The 14,173-nt window shown below is 44.3% G+C and overlaps 1 protein-coding gene across 1 annotated transcript in view; it reads left to right on the top strand.

Moving 5' to 3' along the window:
- The window catches only part of STARD9 (StAR related lipid transfer domain containing 9), a 145,405-nt gene that overhangs the window by 4,193 nt on the left and 127,039 nt on the right, over window positions 1-14,173 (top strand). The window contains exons 2-3 of the mRNA XM_047766577.1: window positions 3,405-3,474; window positions 5,785-5,901. Of these exons, the coding sequence (XP_047622533.1) occupies window positions 3,405-3,474; window positions 5,785-5,901 (187 nt within the window). The remainder of the gene's footprint in view (window positions 1-3,404; window positions 3,475-5,784; window positions 5,902-14,173) is intronic.

Below are 14,173 nucleotides of genomic sequence, written 5' to 3'. Positions count from 1 at the left end.
GAGCTGAAAGGTTTTGTTGAGCTGAGGGCTTGGAGTAGGGATGCAGTTTTGTTTTGTTTTGTTTTGTTTTGTCTTTTGTCCTTTTAAGTCTGCACCCACAGCGTATGGGGGTTCCTAGGCTAGGGGTCTAATCAGAGCTATAGCTGCTGGCCTACACCACAGCCACAACAATGCCAGAGCCAAGCCGCATCTGCAACCTACACCACAGCTCACGGCAATGCTGGATCCTTAACCCACTGAGCAAGGCCAGGGATCGAACCTGTAGTCAGATTCATTTTCGCTGCACCATGACAGGAACTCCGGGATGCAGTTTTATGATGCTGGGGGACAAAGAATATTTCTGCTGCCTTAAGTGCTGTATAATATGAAATGCGAAAGAGTATGAGGGCCTTGAGGTAATTTAAGTAACGTAAATGTCATTACCTGGGAGAGGGATTTTTTTTTTAAATCCAGGGCTTTATCCCAAACTTACAGGTTTAAAAAAAAATCATGGAGTTCCTGTTGTGGTGCAGTGGAAATGAATCCAACTAGGAACCATGAGGTTGTGGGTTCAATCCCTGGCCTTGTTCATCGGGTTAAGGATCCGGTGTTGCCATGAGCTGTGGTGTAGGTCGCAGATGTGGCTTGCATCTGATGTTGCTGTGGCTATGGCATAGGCCAGCGGCTATAGCTCCGATTAGACCCCAAGCTTGGGAACTTCCATATGCCGCAGGTGCAGCCCTAAAGAACAACAGATAAATAAACAAACAGCCTTGCTCCCTCTAGGTGAGATCCAGGAAGGACAGTGTGGTGTTAGGCTCATAGAACTGGCACATCCTCCACTAGATGACAATGGCTTTGAAAGTGCTCCCCACCACCCTTTGTATCCATGGGATGACTTTTCCCTGAAGATTAGACCAGAAACCAGGTGACTACAAAGATTACAAACTTGACAATTTTAGTATTAGAAATAAGTTTTTTACTGACATCGCTCTGAAGGACTATGTAATACTATGATGAAAAGTGTGGGTTTGGGAGTCACACTGCCTGGATTGAAAGTCAGCTCTTACCACTTACAAAACGACATAACTTTAGGCAAAATACTCAGTCTCCCTGCACCCCAGTTTTCTGATCTGTAAAATACAGACAGTAACAGTACCTACATCACAGAATTGTTGTCAGAATTAGGTAAATTTTAATGTAGCTCTGATTCGACCCCTAGCCTAGGAACCTCTGCCATGGGTGCGGCCCTAAAAAGAAAAAAAAAAACAAAAAACAAAACAAAAAAACCCTTAAATCTAAAAGCCCCTGTCTGACTGTGTGCCCCTTGCTACCTCTGCCTCCCCAAATCCTTAGGGTCACATCCTGGGAAACCCGAGAAAGGATAAAAATGAGACTGAACGTATTTTCTCAACTCTTGGGTCCCAGGCTGGAAGTAATTTAATTGATAGCTTTCATTGTAGTGGAAAGAGTGTTAATGAATTAACTCTCATCTATTAACATCCTGGCCTGGAGCTTTTTATATTGTGAAAAGGGTTTCTTATTTACTGGAGTGTATGCCAGTCATTTTTGGCTGAAGGTCTGGGTCACTTGGATTACACCCTTGAAAGTGAATTTAGGGCTTGGGTAATTGTTAGCAGTGTTACTACATAACTGTAATATAGGAAGGTTCTTAAGGATCTTGGTTCTTACTCTCATTTAAGAAGATGTAGGGAAAGGATTTAGCAAATATGTTCTCAGTTCTCAACAGAGAGGACTCCAAAACCTTTTTTGTTGTTTTCTGCGCTCATAATCTCAGAAAAAATGAGAGGTGATGCCATGCTGTGTGCTGAGCTGAGGATACTCTCCAGGATATCCAAGCCTGATTTCTAAACACACGACTTTCAGACAGATTTGTGTTTATATTTCAGCTCTGCCACTGCTAGCTGTGTGACCTTGGGCAAGTTACAGAATTTCTCTCAGCTTTAGCCTCCCATCTGTAAAAATGAAGATAAATGTGTCACAAGGTTGCATTAGGATGACTGCATAAAACAAAGTACAGTATATACTGTATTTATATTACAATACCTAGCACATAGGGGGTACCCAGTAATGGCAACTCTTCGCAGTTCCCAAGCCAAATTCTAACTATCCAGAGAAGCACATCAGTGAGGGATGGCTTGATGTGATGATTACAGTGATTTGTAGAGATGGACACCTTGGTTATGGAAATAGCTGTAGGGAAACATTTTGTCCCAATAGCACTGGTGTCAGCTTTTCCTTTTTCTCTCTCTTTCTTGCTTGCTTGCTTTTCTTTTTCTCTCTCTTTCCTTCTTTCTTTCTCTCTCTCTTTCTTTCATTCTTTGTCTTTTTAGGGACACACCTGTGCCATAGAGAAGTTCCCAGGCTAGGGGTCAAATCAGAGCTCTAGCTGCCGGCCTACACCACAGACACAGCAATGCCAGATCCTTAACCCACTGAGCGAGGCCAGGGATCCAACCTGCATCCTCATGGTTACTAGTCATATTTGTTTCTACTGAACCATAATGAGAACTCCCCAGCTTCTCGCTCTCTCTTTTTTTTTTTTGTCTTTTTGCCTTTTCTAGGGCTGCTCCCATGGCACATGGAGGTTCCCAGGCTAGGGGTCCAATCGGAGCTGTAGCTGCTGGCCTACACCACAGCCACAGCAATGCGGGATCCGAGCCAAATCTGCAATTTACACCACAGCTCACGGCAATGCCGGATCCTTAACCCACTGAGCAAGGCCAGGGATTAAACCTGCAACCTCTTGGTTCCTAGTCGGATTCGTTAACCACTAAGCCAGGACGGGAACTCCCCAGCTTCTCTTTTCTTGTTTGTTTATTTGCTTTTTAGGGTCACACTTGTGGCATATGGAGGTTCCCAGGCTAGGGGTTGACTTGGAGCTACAGCTGCTGGCCTATGCCACAGCCACAGCAATGCCAGATCCAAGCCATGTCTGTGACCTACACCACAGCTCACGGCGATGCTGGATCCTTAACTCACTGAGTGAGGCCAGGGATTGAACCTGCATCCTCACGGTTACTAGTCAGATTCGTTTCTGCTGTGCCATGATGGGAACTCCCCAGCTTCTCTTTTCTTGACTAAGAAAAAAAGACAGGAGTTCCTGTTGTTGTTCAGTGGAAATGAGTCTGACTAGTATCCATGAGGATGGGGGTTTGATTCCTGGCCTCATTCAGTGAATTAAGGATCTGGTGTTGCCATGACCTGTGGTGTAGTTCAAAGATGCAGCTCGAATCCTGCATTGTTGTGACTGTGCTGTAGGCTGCAGCTGAACTCCCTGGTCCCAGGGAGTTCAATCCCTAGCCTGGGAACTTCCATGTGCCACAGGTGTGGCCCTAAAAAGCAAAAAAAAGAAAAAAAAAAGGCAATATTTCTTCTCATATGGATTTGTGTCTTATTTCTAGGGAGACCAAAGAAGGGGGAAGAATTATTGTGGAAGTTGATGGCAAAGTGGCAAAAATCAGGAATTTAAAGGTAAGCCTGAAATGGTTCTCCTTTTTCTTTCCAGTGAGGACTTAGTATTATTAGATGGGCTTCTGAGATGAAGGTGTGGATATAAATGTGTTTAGAGAGGGAGAGTGGGAGGGAGAAGGGCTTGTGAGGGGACTGTGGGAAGAGCTTTGATCAGCCACAAATCAAGTATAAAAAAGCAGGAGTTCCTGTCGTGGTGCAGTGGTTAACGAATCCGACTAGGAACCATGAGGTTTCGGGTTCGATCCCTGCCCTTGCTCAGTGGGTTAACGATCCGGCGTTGCCCTGAGCTGTGGTGTAGGTCGCAGACGCGGCTCGGATCCCGCGTTGCTGTGGCTCTGGCGTAGGCCGGTGGCTGCAGCTCCGATTCGACCCCTAGCCTGGGAACCTCCATATGCCGCGGGAGCAGCCCAAAGAAATAGCAAAAAAAAAAAAAAGCCCCCCCCCCAAAAAAAAAGCCAAAAAAAAAAAAGCAGGAGTTCCTGTTGTGGCGCAGTGGAAATGAATCCGACTAGGAAGCATGAGGTTGTGGGTTTGATCCCTGGCCTCGCTTAATGGGTTAAGGATCTGGCATTGCTGGGAGCTGTGGTGTGGGTCGCAGATGCAGCTCGGATCCTGCATTCCTGTGGCTGTGGCGCAGGCCAGCAGCTGTAGCTCTGACTTGACCCTTAGCCTGGGAAACTCCATATGCCTTGGGTACAGCCCTAAAAAGTAAATAATAATAATAATATTAATAATAAATCAGAAAAGAATTGCAGGGGATGTGGCTGCTGCAGCCCAAGTTCTGTCACATAGGGTGCAGCTGTTTTGGAACCTGGTCAGGGGCTGCTTTGAAAGTAAACACCAGGGGTGTTATGGGGCTGTGGCCATTGTAAATCATGTTGGGGAAAATCCATGCATATATTTAACTTCTCTAACCACCAATTAGACTTTGATACCACTTCATGTCGTAGCATTACTGGGGATTTTGGTGTGTATCTACTAATGCAGGACTCATTTTGGCCATAGGGAGGGCCAAGGAAGAGACTTGAGATCCCAGAAGAGTCAGTCACTAGCCTGAGTCTTGCTAAAAATTCTGTTTCAGAGACCTCTGAGTCATAATTGGACAAATACTGGGAACTTCCTCCCCCATGATTCACCCCCTCCTAGGGCTCATTTCCTCCATTTCATTCTTCCGTTTCCCAGGCCAGCGGAAGTAAAAGGGTCTCTTTCTTTCTGGGCCTTGGGCAGTGGAGAGGGACAAGGAAGCTGGCTGTGTGACTGCTGCTGTTGTCAGCTAGCAGGTGGTACTCAGCATGCCTGAGAACTGAGGAAGCTGACTTGCAGAATAAGGGTTATCGGGACCCAGGCCCCCTAGCCATGCCCACTTTTGTATTACTCCTGTGACGTGATCTGTTTCATTTTGTCAGTAGCTCTCTGCTGAAAGAGAAGCCTGCCTGCCAAACTTTCAACAGGAGCTCCCTGGGGACAAAAGGCCTTTCATTCTCTGCTGTCTCTTATTTATATCTCTGTTGCCTAATCACTTCAGCTGCTTTGTTCTGATAGCTCATAGTTTTGGTTCTTAAGAATAAGTCCTGCCAAGATTAAACTCTAATCTGCCCCCTGCACACCTCACTGGCTGCTTACTTCCTTGAGGTCATTTATTCACTAAGAACCTGTGGACAGCCTCATTCTCCTGTAGTTTATGGTGCCTCATTCAAGGGGTTGTTTCTCCTTGTCCACAGTCTAAATTTCAAGTAGTAAGATAGGCATTTCTGTGATAATGCCATTCTCCCCATTACCTGGTTGTCCAGACAGTCTCAAGCTCTGAATCTGCCCTCATCTGCCTTGGGTAGTTGGATTGGTCCTGACCCTTGTATCCAGCATGCTTTCGCACTCACTGGGGGTGGATACGCCAGGGACCTCTGTGAAAGCCATAGGCTGATAGAGCCTGTCAGACCCAGAGACTGAATTACTCATGCACTTCCGCTATCCTCTGCAGAAATACTTAGAGAAGAAATGATAGTGATAAGAGGAGGCTCGGAGAGGGAAAGGCTTTTTCTCCCCAGCTGTCTCACATCTCATAGGGTTGGTTCATATATGGGTAGATATGCAATAGTATGATAGATGTTTAATTCTCTGGGGCTTCATTGTATCTAACAAGGTGAAGACAAAGTTTACTCTTTTTTTTTTTTTTTCTTTTTTAGGTAGATACCATAAAGAGCCTCATGACCAGTCCAGGTTTCTCTAGCTACAGTAGAGAGGAACCAAGTGTTACTGGCCAGATTCTGATATTATAGTAGAGAAGACACTGGATCCTATGTTTGATTTTAGGTGGATGGTCGACCTGATGGCTTTGGCGACTCCCGGGAGAAGGTTGTGGCTTTTGGCTTTGATTACTGCTACTGGTCAGTCAACCCAGAGGACCCCCAGTATGCATCTCAGGATGTGGTAATGTCATTTTTCCTTCACTCTCCCCAGGTCTTAATATCTGGATAATTTACTGGGAAATTAACATGGAGTCTGGGCTTGTATGTTTCTTTCTTATGGTAATTTGGTCAGAAACTAAGGATGTTTTGATCTGAGAAGTAGTGGGAGGCATCAGTTGTAGAAAGAGCAAAGGAGATAGGAAAAGACTGCTGGCTGGGGGCATGGAGGTTGGTTAGTGTCCATTTAGGCTTAGGCCTCAACCTGATTCAGATTCAGTAAGTTCAGGTGATGTTCTGCTTCTTGTGTAGGTGAATGGGCCCTCCTCAAACCTGACCTTGTGTTGTGTGTAGCAGAAGGGCCCAAAATTCTAGAGACTGGTATCTTCTTTGTGGTTATGCTCCTATGCTGAGTATAAAGGGTTGGACAGCTAATCTGCCAGTCTATAGGGTAGCAGCAGCAGAGGCCGATTCTGCTGATCTGCTGAGGGTTGAGAGGACTAGTCGAGGCTTTGCCGGCTAACACTGTGGGTCACTCTTCCTGCTGCTTAGCTCTCCCACAAGTTTCCAAGGCAGCAGGCCTGGCCAGATGAGCCTATAGGACTTCTCTCTGTTTCTGTGAAGCAGCAGCATTATCCTGGTTGGAGCACTGTCAAAGGTCATGCGTTTAGGAGTTCCTGCAGGATTGATGGTGTCTCTGGAGCACTGCGACACAGGTTCGATCCCTGGCCTGTCATAGTACGTTAAGGATCTGGCATTACTTGTGGCATAGGTTGCAACTGTGGCTCAGATTTGTTCCCTGCCCAGGAACTCTGTGTCCTGAAGGGTTCCCAAAAAAGAGAAAAAAGAAAAAAAAAGTCATGAGGTAATGCATTTAGTCCCCATGATGACTGGCAAGCCTTGTCTCATTCAGTTCTATGACTGCTGGCAGTAGCCTTCATCCCAGCAGCCACCAGAGTCCTGTCTAAAATTGGAAAAATCATTAATGTGGCCTTTAATATGTTCTTTCTTACATGCAAAAGAAAAATACTAGAGGACTATGTCCTTAGGGAATTGCATTGAAAATGGAAACATTTTGTGGGGAACCCTAGACAACTATTGCTGTCAGTCTACATGGCTTTGAATAAAAAGCCAAAATGTGTTTTCTGCTAAGTAGTTCAGCCTTTTGTGTAACTTTTCCTAATTATGCTAAAGAAACAATGTTATCAAGTTTGAGTGACTTAGAGGACAGCATAGGCATACCTGGTTTTATTGTGCTTTGCTTTATTGTACTTCACAGATAATACATTTTTATAAATTGCAAGTTTGTAGCAACCCTGCATAGAGCAAGCCCTTCGGTGCCATTTTTCACAGCATTTATTCATTTTGTGTGTCTGCGAAATTCTCGCACTATTTAAAACTTTTTCATTGTTATATTTGTTATGATCTGTGATTTTTTTATGTTACTACTATGACTCACTAAAGGTTCAGATGATGGCTAGCACTGTTTAGTAATAAAGAATTTTAACTTAAGGTACATTCATTGTTTTTTAGACATAATGCTATTTCACTCTTGGTAGAATATAGCATAGCATAAACATAACTTTTGTGTACACTGGGAAACTGAAAAATTCATGTGACTGGCTTTGTTGGAACATTGGCTTTATTGTGTTGGTCTGGAACCAGATCCGTAAATATCTCCGAGGTACACCTGTACTGATTTTCTGCTGATGCAGACTTCTGAAGACGGTTGGATAATTCTAAACCATGGAAGTATAATTCCTCATCCTTCCCTTTTGAGAGGAGTATGTGGAAACAAGACCCTAGACCTTGTGGAATATGTTGTTTCTTTGGGTCCCTTCTATTATAATTTTTTTGTGGTCACAGTGTGTTTGCTGTAAATGTTCAACAGAAAAGGGCAGTGTGGATATTACCTGGCCCCTACCAAGTCTTCTCCATCCTGTGGGGGATGAGGGCACTGGCAGGTCCAGGCTTGTCTTGTAGCCCTTGACTTTGATCCCAGCACTCGGGTGGGTATGAGGTATCTGGTTATTGGTGTTGTACTGTTCCATGGAGGTCCTCCAAGAAGAGCCAGGAAAGGAACTGACTCTCAAATAAGAGGATGAGACTCCTCAAGTAGTGACTGTGTGTGAGGCATAGAAGACAGTGGTCTTTCTATTAGCAGAAAGTGTGAGCATTCTTTTTTTTTTTTTTTTTGCTATGGCATATGGAAGTTCCTAGGCTAGGGGTCAATAGGAGCTGCAGCAGCCAGGCACAGCCACAGCAACACAGGATCTGAGCTTTGTCTGTGACCTACACCACAGCTCACGGGGCCAGGGATCAAACCCGCAACCTCATGGATCCTGGTTGGGTTTGTTAACCTCTGAGCCACGAAGGGAATGCCAAGTGTGAGTATTCTAATGGCTCCTTCAGTCCTTCTTGGCCACAGCCTACCTATGACTGTTGTGTACATAAGAAACATTAGTTATTTTGTGTAATACTTAACAGGTAAAAAGTCTGGGAAATGTGTAAACAAAACAAAACTACATATCTATATCTACCTATTTATACATCAACAAGCTTGGGTAGAATTTTGCTATGAAGCTCACATTTCACATTTATGTAGCTTAAATGTATAAAAATACACTTGATCTTAGCCAAAAGGCCGAGAAGCGATTAAATGTATAAAAATAATCTGGTGAAAAGCCAGAAGCCCATAAAGGATGGGAACTCATGAATTTGAAGTCTGATTTAAAGTTCAATGGAAAGATCAAACAGGATTTATACAGGAAGCCTGTGCAGAGAGATAAAACCAGTGTCTCCTGAGGTTTATTTTGGCTTGTTTATTAGTTGTCTAAGGCCCTCATTGGTCAGGGCAGGAGAGGGAAGGAAAGGGAATCTATGTCACAGGCTGTAGAAGAGCCAGAGGTCCCAGACTGATGGCAGGACTCATACCCAGAAGATTTTGTTGGAGGGACCCATGGCTTTGACATAGAAATTAGAGCCCAGACTTAACCCTAATCATTATGGCTCTGAGGTGAGAAGGGGTAGGGAGGCAGATTGTCGTAAAATCATAGGGCTTGGCACAGGAAAGATTTTAGATGTCATCCAGTTCATCCGTTACCAAAGTATAGTGATCTTCTATACTGCCTTTTGTTTATTTATTTAATTTTTTTTTTTCAGTGGGCTTACTTTTAAGACAGCCAGAGGGCTGTGGGAAATAGAAACTCCACTCTTTTTTTGTTGTTGTTGTTGTTGTTGTTGTTGCTATTTCTTGTTGCTATGGCATATGGAGGTTCCCAGGCTAGGGGTTGAATCGGAGCTGTAGCCACGGGCCTACGCCAGAGCCACAGCAACGCGGGATCTGAGCCGCATCTGCAACCTACACCACAGCTCAGGGCAACGCCGGATCGTTAACCCACTGAGCAAGGGCAGGGATCGAACCCGCAACCTCATGGTTCCTAGTCGGATTCGTTAACCACTGCGCCACAACGGGAACTCCTATACTGCCTTTTGATATGGGGGGTGGGGGTGAAGGGAGAGGGGCCGGTCTTATTATTTTGTTGTTGTTGTTGTTGTTGTTGTCGTTGTTGTTGTTGTTGCTATTTCTTGGGCCACTCCTGCGGCATATGGAGGTTCCCAGGCTAGGGGTTGAATCGGAGCTGTAGCCACCGGCCTACGCCAGAGCCACAGCAACGCGGGATCCGAGCCGCATCTGCAACCTACACCACAGGTCACGGCAACACCGGATCGTCAACCCACTGAGCAAGGGCAGGGACCGAACCCTCAACCTCATGGTTCCTAGTCGGATTCGTTAACCACTGCGCCACGACGGGAACTCCTGGTATTACTTTTTTTCCTTTTTTCTTTTTCCGGGCCATACCTGTGGTGTATGATGTTCCCGGCTAGGGGTTGAATCAGAGCTACAGCTGCCGGCCTATCCCACAGGCACAGCAATGCCAGGTTCCAGCTGCATCTGCTACCTATTGCCACAGCTCTTGGCAGTGATGGATCCTTAACCCACTGAATGAGGCCAGGGATCAAATCTGCATCCTCATGGATTCTAGTTGGGTTCTGAACCCTCTGAAACACAACGGGAACTCCAGGGGCCAGTCTTACTGAAGTATAATTTAGACACAGTAAAATTCATTATTAAGTGTACAGTTCTGTGGTTTTGACAAACACAGTTGTGTAGCTTACACCCCAATCAGTATGTAAAACAGTGTATCATCTCCCAGATTTCTTCATGTCCCTGAAAGTCAAACTGTTCTCCTTACCCCCAGCCCCAGGCAACTGCTGATCTGTTTTCTTTCCTACAGTTTTGTCCCATGATGTTGTATAAATGTAATAATAGGTAGTCTTTTGAGTCTGGCTTCTTTCACTTAGCATGGTGTATTTGAGAGTCACCTCTGCTATTGTGTGTATCAGGTCTTATTCTGATCTTTATTCAGACTTATTTAAATCATCTTCTTCCCCAGAGAAATCATGTGGCTTTGGGTACACTGATTCTGACTGCAAAGAATGAGGGACCAAGTCTCTGGGGGACTGTGCCTCCTTTTGTGAAGGAAGGGGTGTCGTCACCCTCTGAAGTTACAGTGTTGATTTCAGAATATCCAAATATCTAATGGAAAAATTTCTCCACTGGCCTTTGGGGGATTTTGAACATCATAAGCCTTTGTTTGATGGGTATTGACAAGAAGTCACATATTCCATGTTGGTGCTGCCTCCTCTTCATAGTCTCTTGGAGTGTTAGAGCTTAAAGGGAACTTAGCAGTCATCTAAGCCAGGTTTTCCTAACCTCAGCGTTATTGATGTTTTGGCTGGGTGATTCTTTGTTCTTGAGGGGTCTTCAGAGCAGAATATTCAGTAGCATCCCTGGCCTCTATCCACTAGATACAAGTAGCAATCCCAACTGTGACAACCAAAAATGTTTCCAGACACTGATTACACCTCTAGGCCAACCCCCATGTGTTCCAGATATAGCATGTAACTTACATGGGCTTGTACTGGCAATTAATGCCCAAGTAGTGCTAGACTCATGCTTGCTGGGGAGGTCTTTGCATTGTATCACTCTCCTTCCCTCTTGTTCTTTATTTTATAGCCTTGAGATAGGTTCAAGATTAAAATTCCTTATTGCTTTAGGATTTCCCAGTCCCTAGTGGTGACATACTTGAACACATAGATCAAGTGTCAGCAAACAGGAGCCTCTAGAGAACAAGTCAGCTACTATAAATTCTGCTGAGAGGCAGCTTCTTGTCAAATATCTACAGACTCTAAGTATATATCATTTCATCTGATTCTCTTCCAAAATCTATTAAACCTGTATTATTTACCCCATATTATAGTTAAGGAAACTGAGCCTCAAAAAGTTTACAAGACTTGCCTGAGTCCTTTAGCCAATAAGTGGTGGAGCAGGGATTCAAACTCAAGATTGTCCGGCTCCAGATTGTATGCTTTTTCCACTAAGCCTCTCTGACTCTCAGAGTTAAATCTCATTTAGTCTACTAGTGACCTGATCCTCTCTTTATGCATATTGCTTGATTTAATCCCTTCAACACCTGCAAGATAGATTTTATCCCTCTTCTCTAGTTGAGGAAATTTAGGCTTAGGGAAGCTACACCATAATCTGCCCAAAGTCACACAATAAGAAAATGAGTCTCAGAGTTCCCATCCTGGCACAGTGGAAATGAATCCGACTAGGAACCAGGAGGTTGCAGGTTCGATCCCTGGCCTTGCTCAGTGGGTTAAGGGTCCAGCACTGCCGTGAGCTGTGGTGTAGGTCACAGACATGGCTCAGATCTGGCATTGCTGCGGTTCTGGCCTAGGCCAGCGGCTACAGCTCTGGTTAGACCCTAGCTTGAGAACCTCCAAGTGCTGTGGGTGTGGCCCTATAAAGACAAAAGATAAAAAAAAAAAAAGAAAAGAAAATGAGTCTTCTGCAGGATCATCTGAATGTGAAGTTCATATTCTTTACTAAACTACAGTGTAAAAGGAAAAAAATAAAACTCGGGATATAGGCAAAGAAAGAGATGGAAAATTTGAGGAAGAAGAGAGAGGGTGAAGGGGAAAGAGAGAAAAGTTATAGTGAATGGGAACTGGCAGGGGATTATACCACTTGTCCATTACTCATGACTCTGGTGTCATCAGCACCCCATTCTTAAGGGAGGTTGTTATTGGCCTAAATTGTGTTTTTAGTCTTTGTTAGTGTTTAGACTTTCAGTCAAGGCTTTTCCCAAAAATTGACCTACATTTTATCTGGTTTGAATCTATGTTAAAGTTAATCGGTTTCTTCTCATGAAGTTAGACCTGCCTTTGAGTTTAGGCACAGACACTTATGTGCTGGCTTACTTTGGACAAGTTACTTAACCTCTCTGAGTCCTATAGTTTCTTCATCTTGAAGAAGAAACAAGTAAGGATGTAAAGTGCCCAGCCCAGGCTCTGCCACTAGAAGTTGAATAAGTGAGGTCATGAGCATTGTGGTTTGGGTCCCTGTTGTAATTACCATAATCACAGTACAGGGAAAGCAAGACTGATGCTTCTTGCTAGGAGATGAACTAGATTTGAAAATCTCTTCTTGGAGTCTACTTGTGATCCCTTGTGAGACTGGCATGCTCCACTTGGAAAGTTAACTTCCTTCCTTTCCTCCTGGACAGGAACAGCTGTTGGAGCAGGAGTCCTATGCCCAAACATTATTGTGTTTGGGTGATTGTATGTTTGTAAAACTTTCCATAAGGAGCATTAGCTCAGCTCTACCCACCAAGGACTGTAAGTGGCTGTCAAAACAAGTGCAGACTGAGTCAACAGAAAGCACGTCAGAAACAAAAAGCTACCCAGCCCTTTCCCTGTGGAAAGTAATTGCTTCTATTCTCCTGGGAATCTTTATTTAAAAATTCTCTGTTATTTGGTTAAAATGCAATACCTAAAATGCTTCTAGCTTTTGCAGATTAAAAAAACATGTGAGCGAGGAGATTTCCTCCTCACAACCATCAAATCTGAAACTGAAATTATAGCAGCAGTGTGAGTGTGCTTGTTGTTTTAGTATTATTTCATCTCCATAATATGCTGAACACCAAATAGCACACAGAGTACATCCATTGCTTACCCTCAGAGGGCTCTGGTGGTGGTGGTGGGGGCACAGTGTGTGTGTGTGAGCAAGCATTTGTGTTACAGGTTCTTTGGTGAATATTTTATCCAGTTCCGAACTTTAGCGTGAGGATGTTAGGATTTAGAGAAGCTTCAAATGAAAATCCCACACCCCCCAAATGATTAAAGGGCTGGCTGCAGGAATCCAGGAGAAAGCCCCTGTAAGTGAAGTGTACCTCGTGTGCATTCTGCTTGTGGTGATTTAATGAAGGACTGTTGTTTCGGAGACAGGGAGACAGGTGATAATAATGCTTGGTAAGTACAGAATATGATGATTTTAACAGTTTAGGGAGCAGTAGCACCAACTTGTCTTTATTACCCTTGGGATTAAATTGCAGAGGATTGTATATAATTAGGGCATGAAGAGTAACCTGTGCAGAAATTTTGAATCCTGATATGTGGTAGCCAAATACTTTGATTTTAGAATTCCAGAATGTTGGTGTTCAAAGAAATGCTAGAGACCCTTATGATACTTATTTTATTTTATTTTTTTGTCTTTTTTGCTATTTCTTTGGGCCGCTTCCGCGGCATATGGAGGTTCCCAGGCTAGGGGTCTAATCGGAGCTGTAGCCACCAGCCTGCGCCAGAGCCACAGCAACGCGGGATCCGAGCCACGTCTGCAACCTACACCACAGCTCAGGGCAACGCCGGATCGTTAACCCACTGAGCAAGGGCAGGGACCGAACCCGCAACCTCATGGTTCCTAGTCGGATTCGTTAACCACTGCGACACGACGGGAACTCCATGATACTTATTTTAAAGATGAATGCCTAGAGAGACAAAAATAACAGGTTTTTTAATATATGTATATGTGTATATATATGTGTGTGTTTATGTGTGTATATATATATACACACACTCTTTTTTTTTTTTCCTTTGTGGCTGGTCCAGAATTGTGCTTGATGTTGCAGGGAAATGCCTGTTGCTTATTCTAGTGATGGGGCCCTGAACTGCAGGGCAGGAAGTGTGCTGCTTATTAGCAGAATCCCAAGGAAAGAGCTTGTTCTTTGTAATGGGCCATTCCCTGGCTCTGTACTCCATCAAGATGAGGAAATTGCACTATTGCCATCTAGTAGTATGGGGGAGTATTGAGCACCTGTTACTACTAATGTGACCGTGCTGCGAGTAGTTACTGCTGCCACGGAAGCAGCATTTCTGTCTGGGGACCACACCCA

Source organism: Phacochoerus africanus, chromosome 2 (assembly GCF_016906955.1).
Source record: "Phacochoerus africanus isolate WHEZ1 chromosome 2, ROS_Pafr_v1, whole genome shotgun sequence".
NCBI lineage: Eukaryota > Metazoa > Chordata > Mammalia > Artiodactyla > Suidae > Phacochoerus > Phacochoerus africanus.
This window is presented reverse-complemented; position numbering and strand designations above follow the sequence as displayed.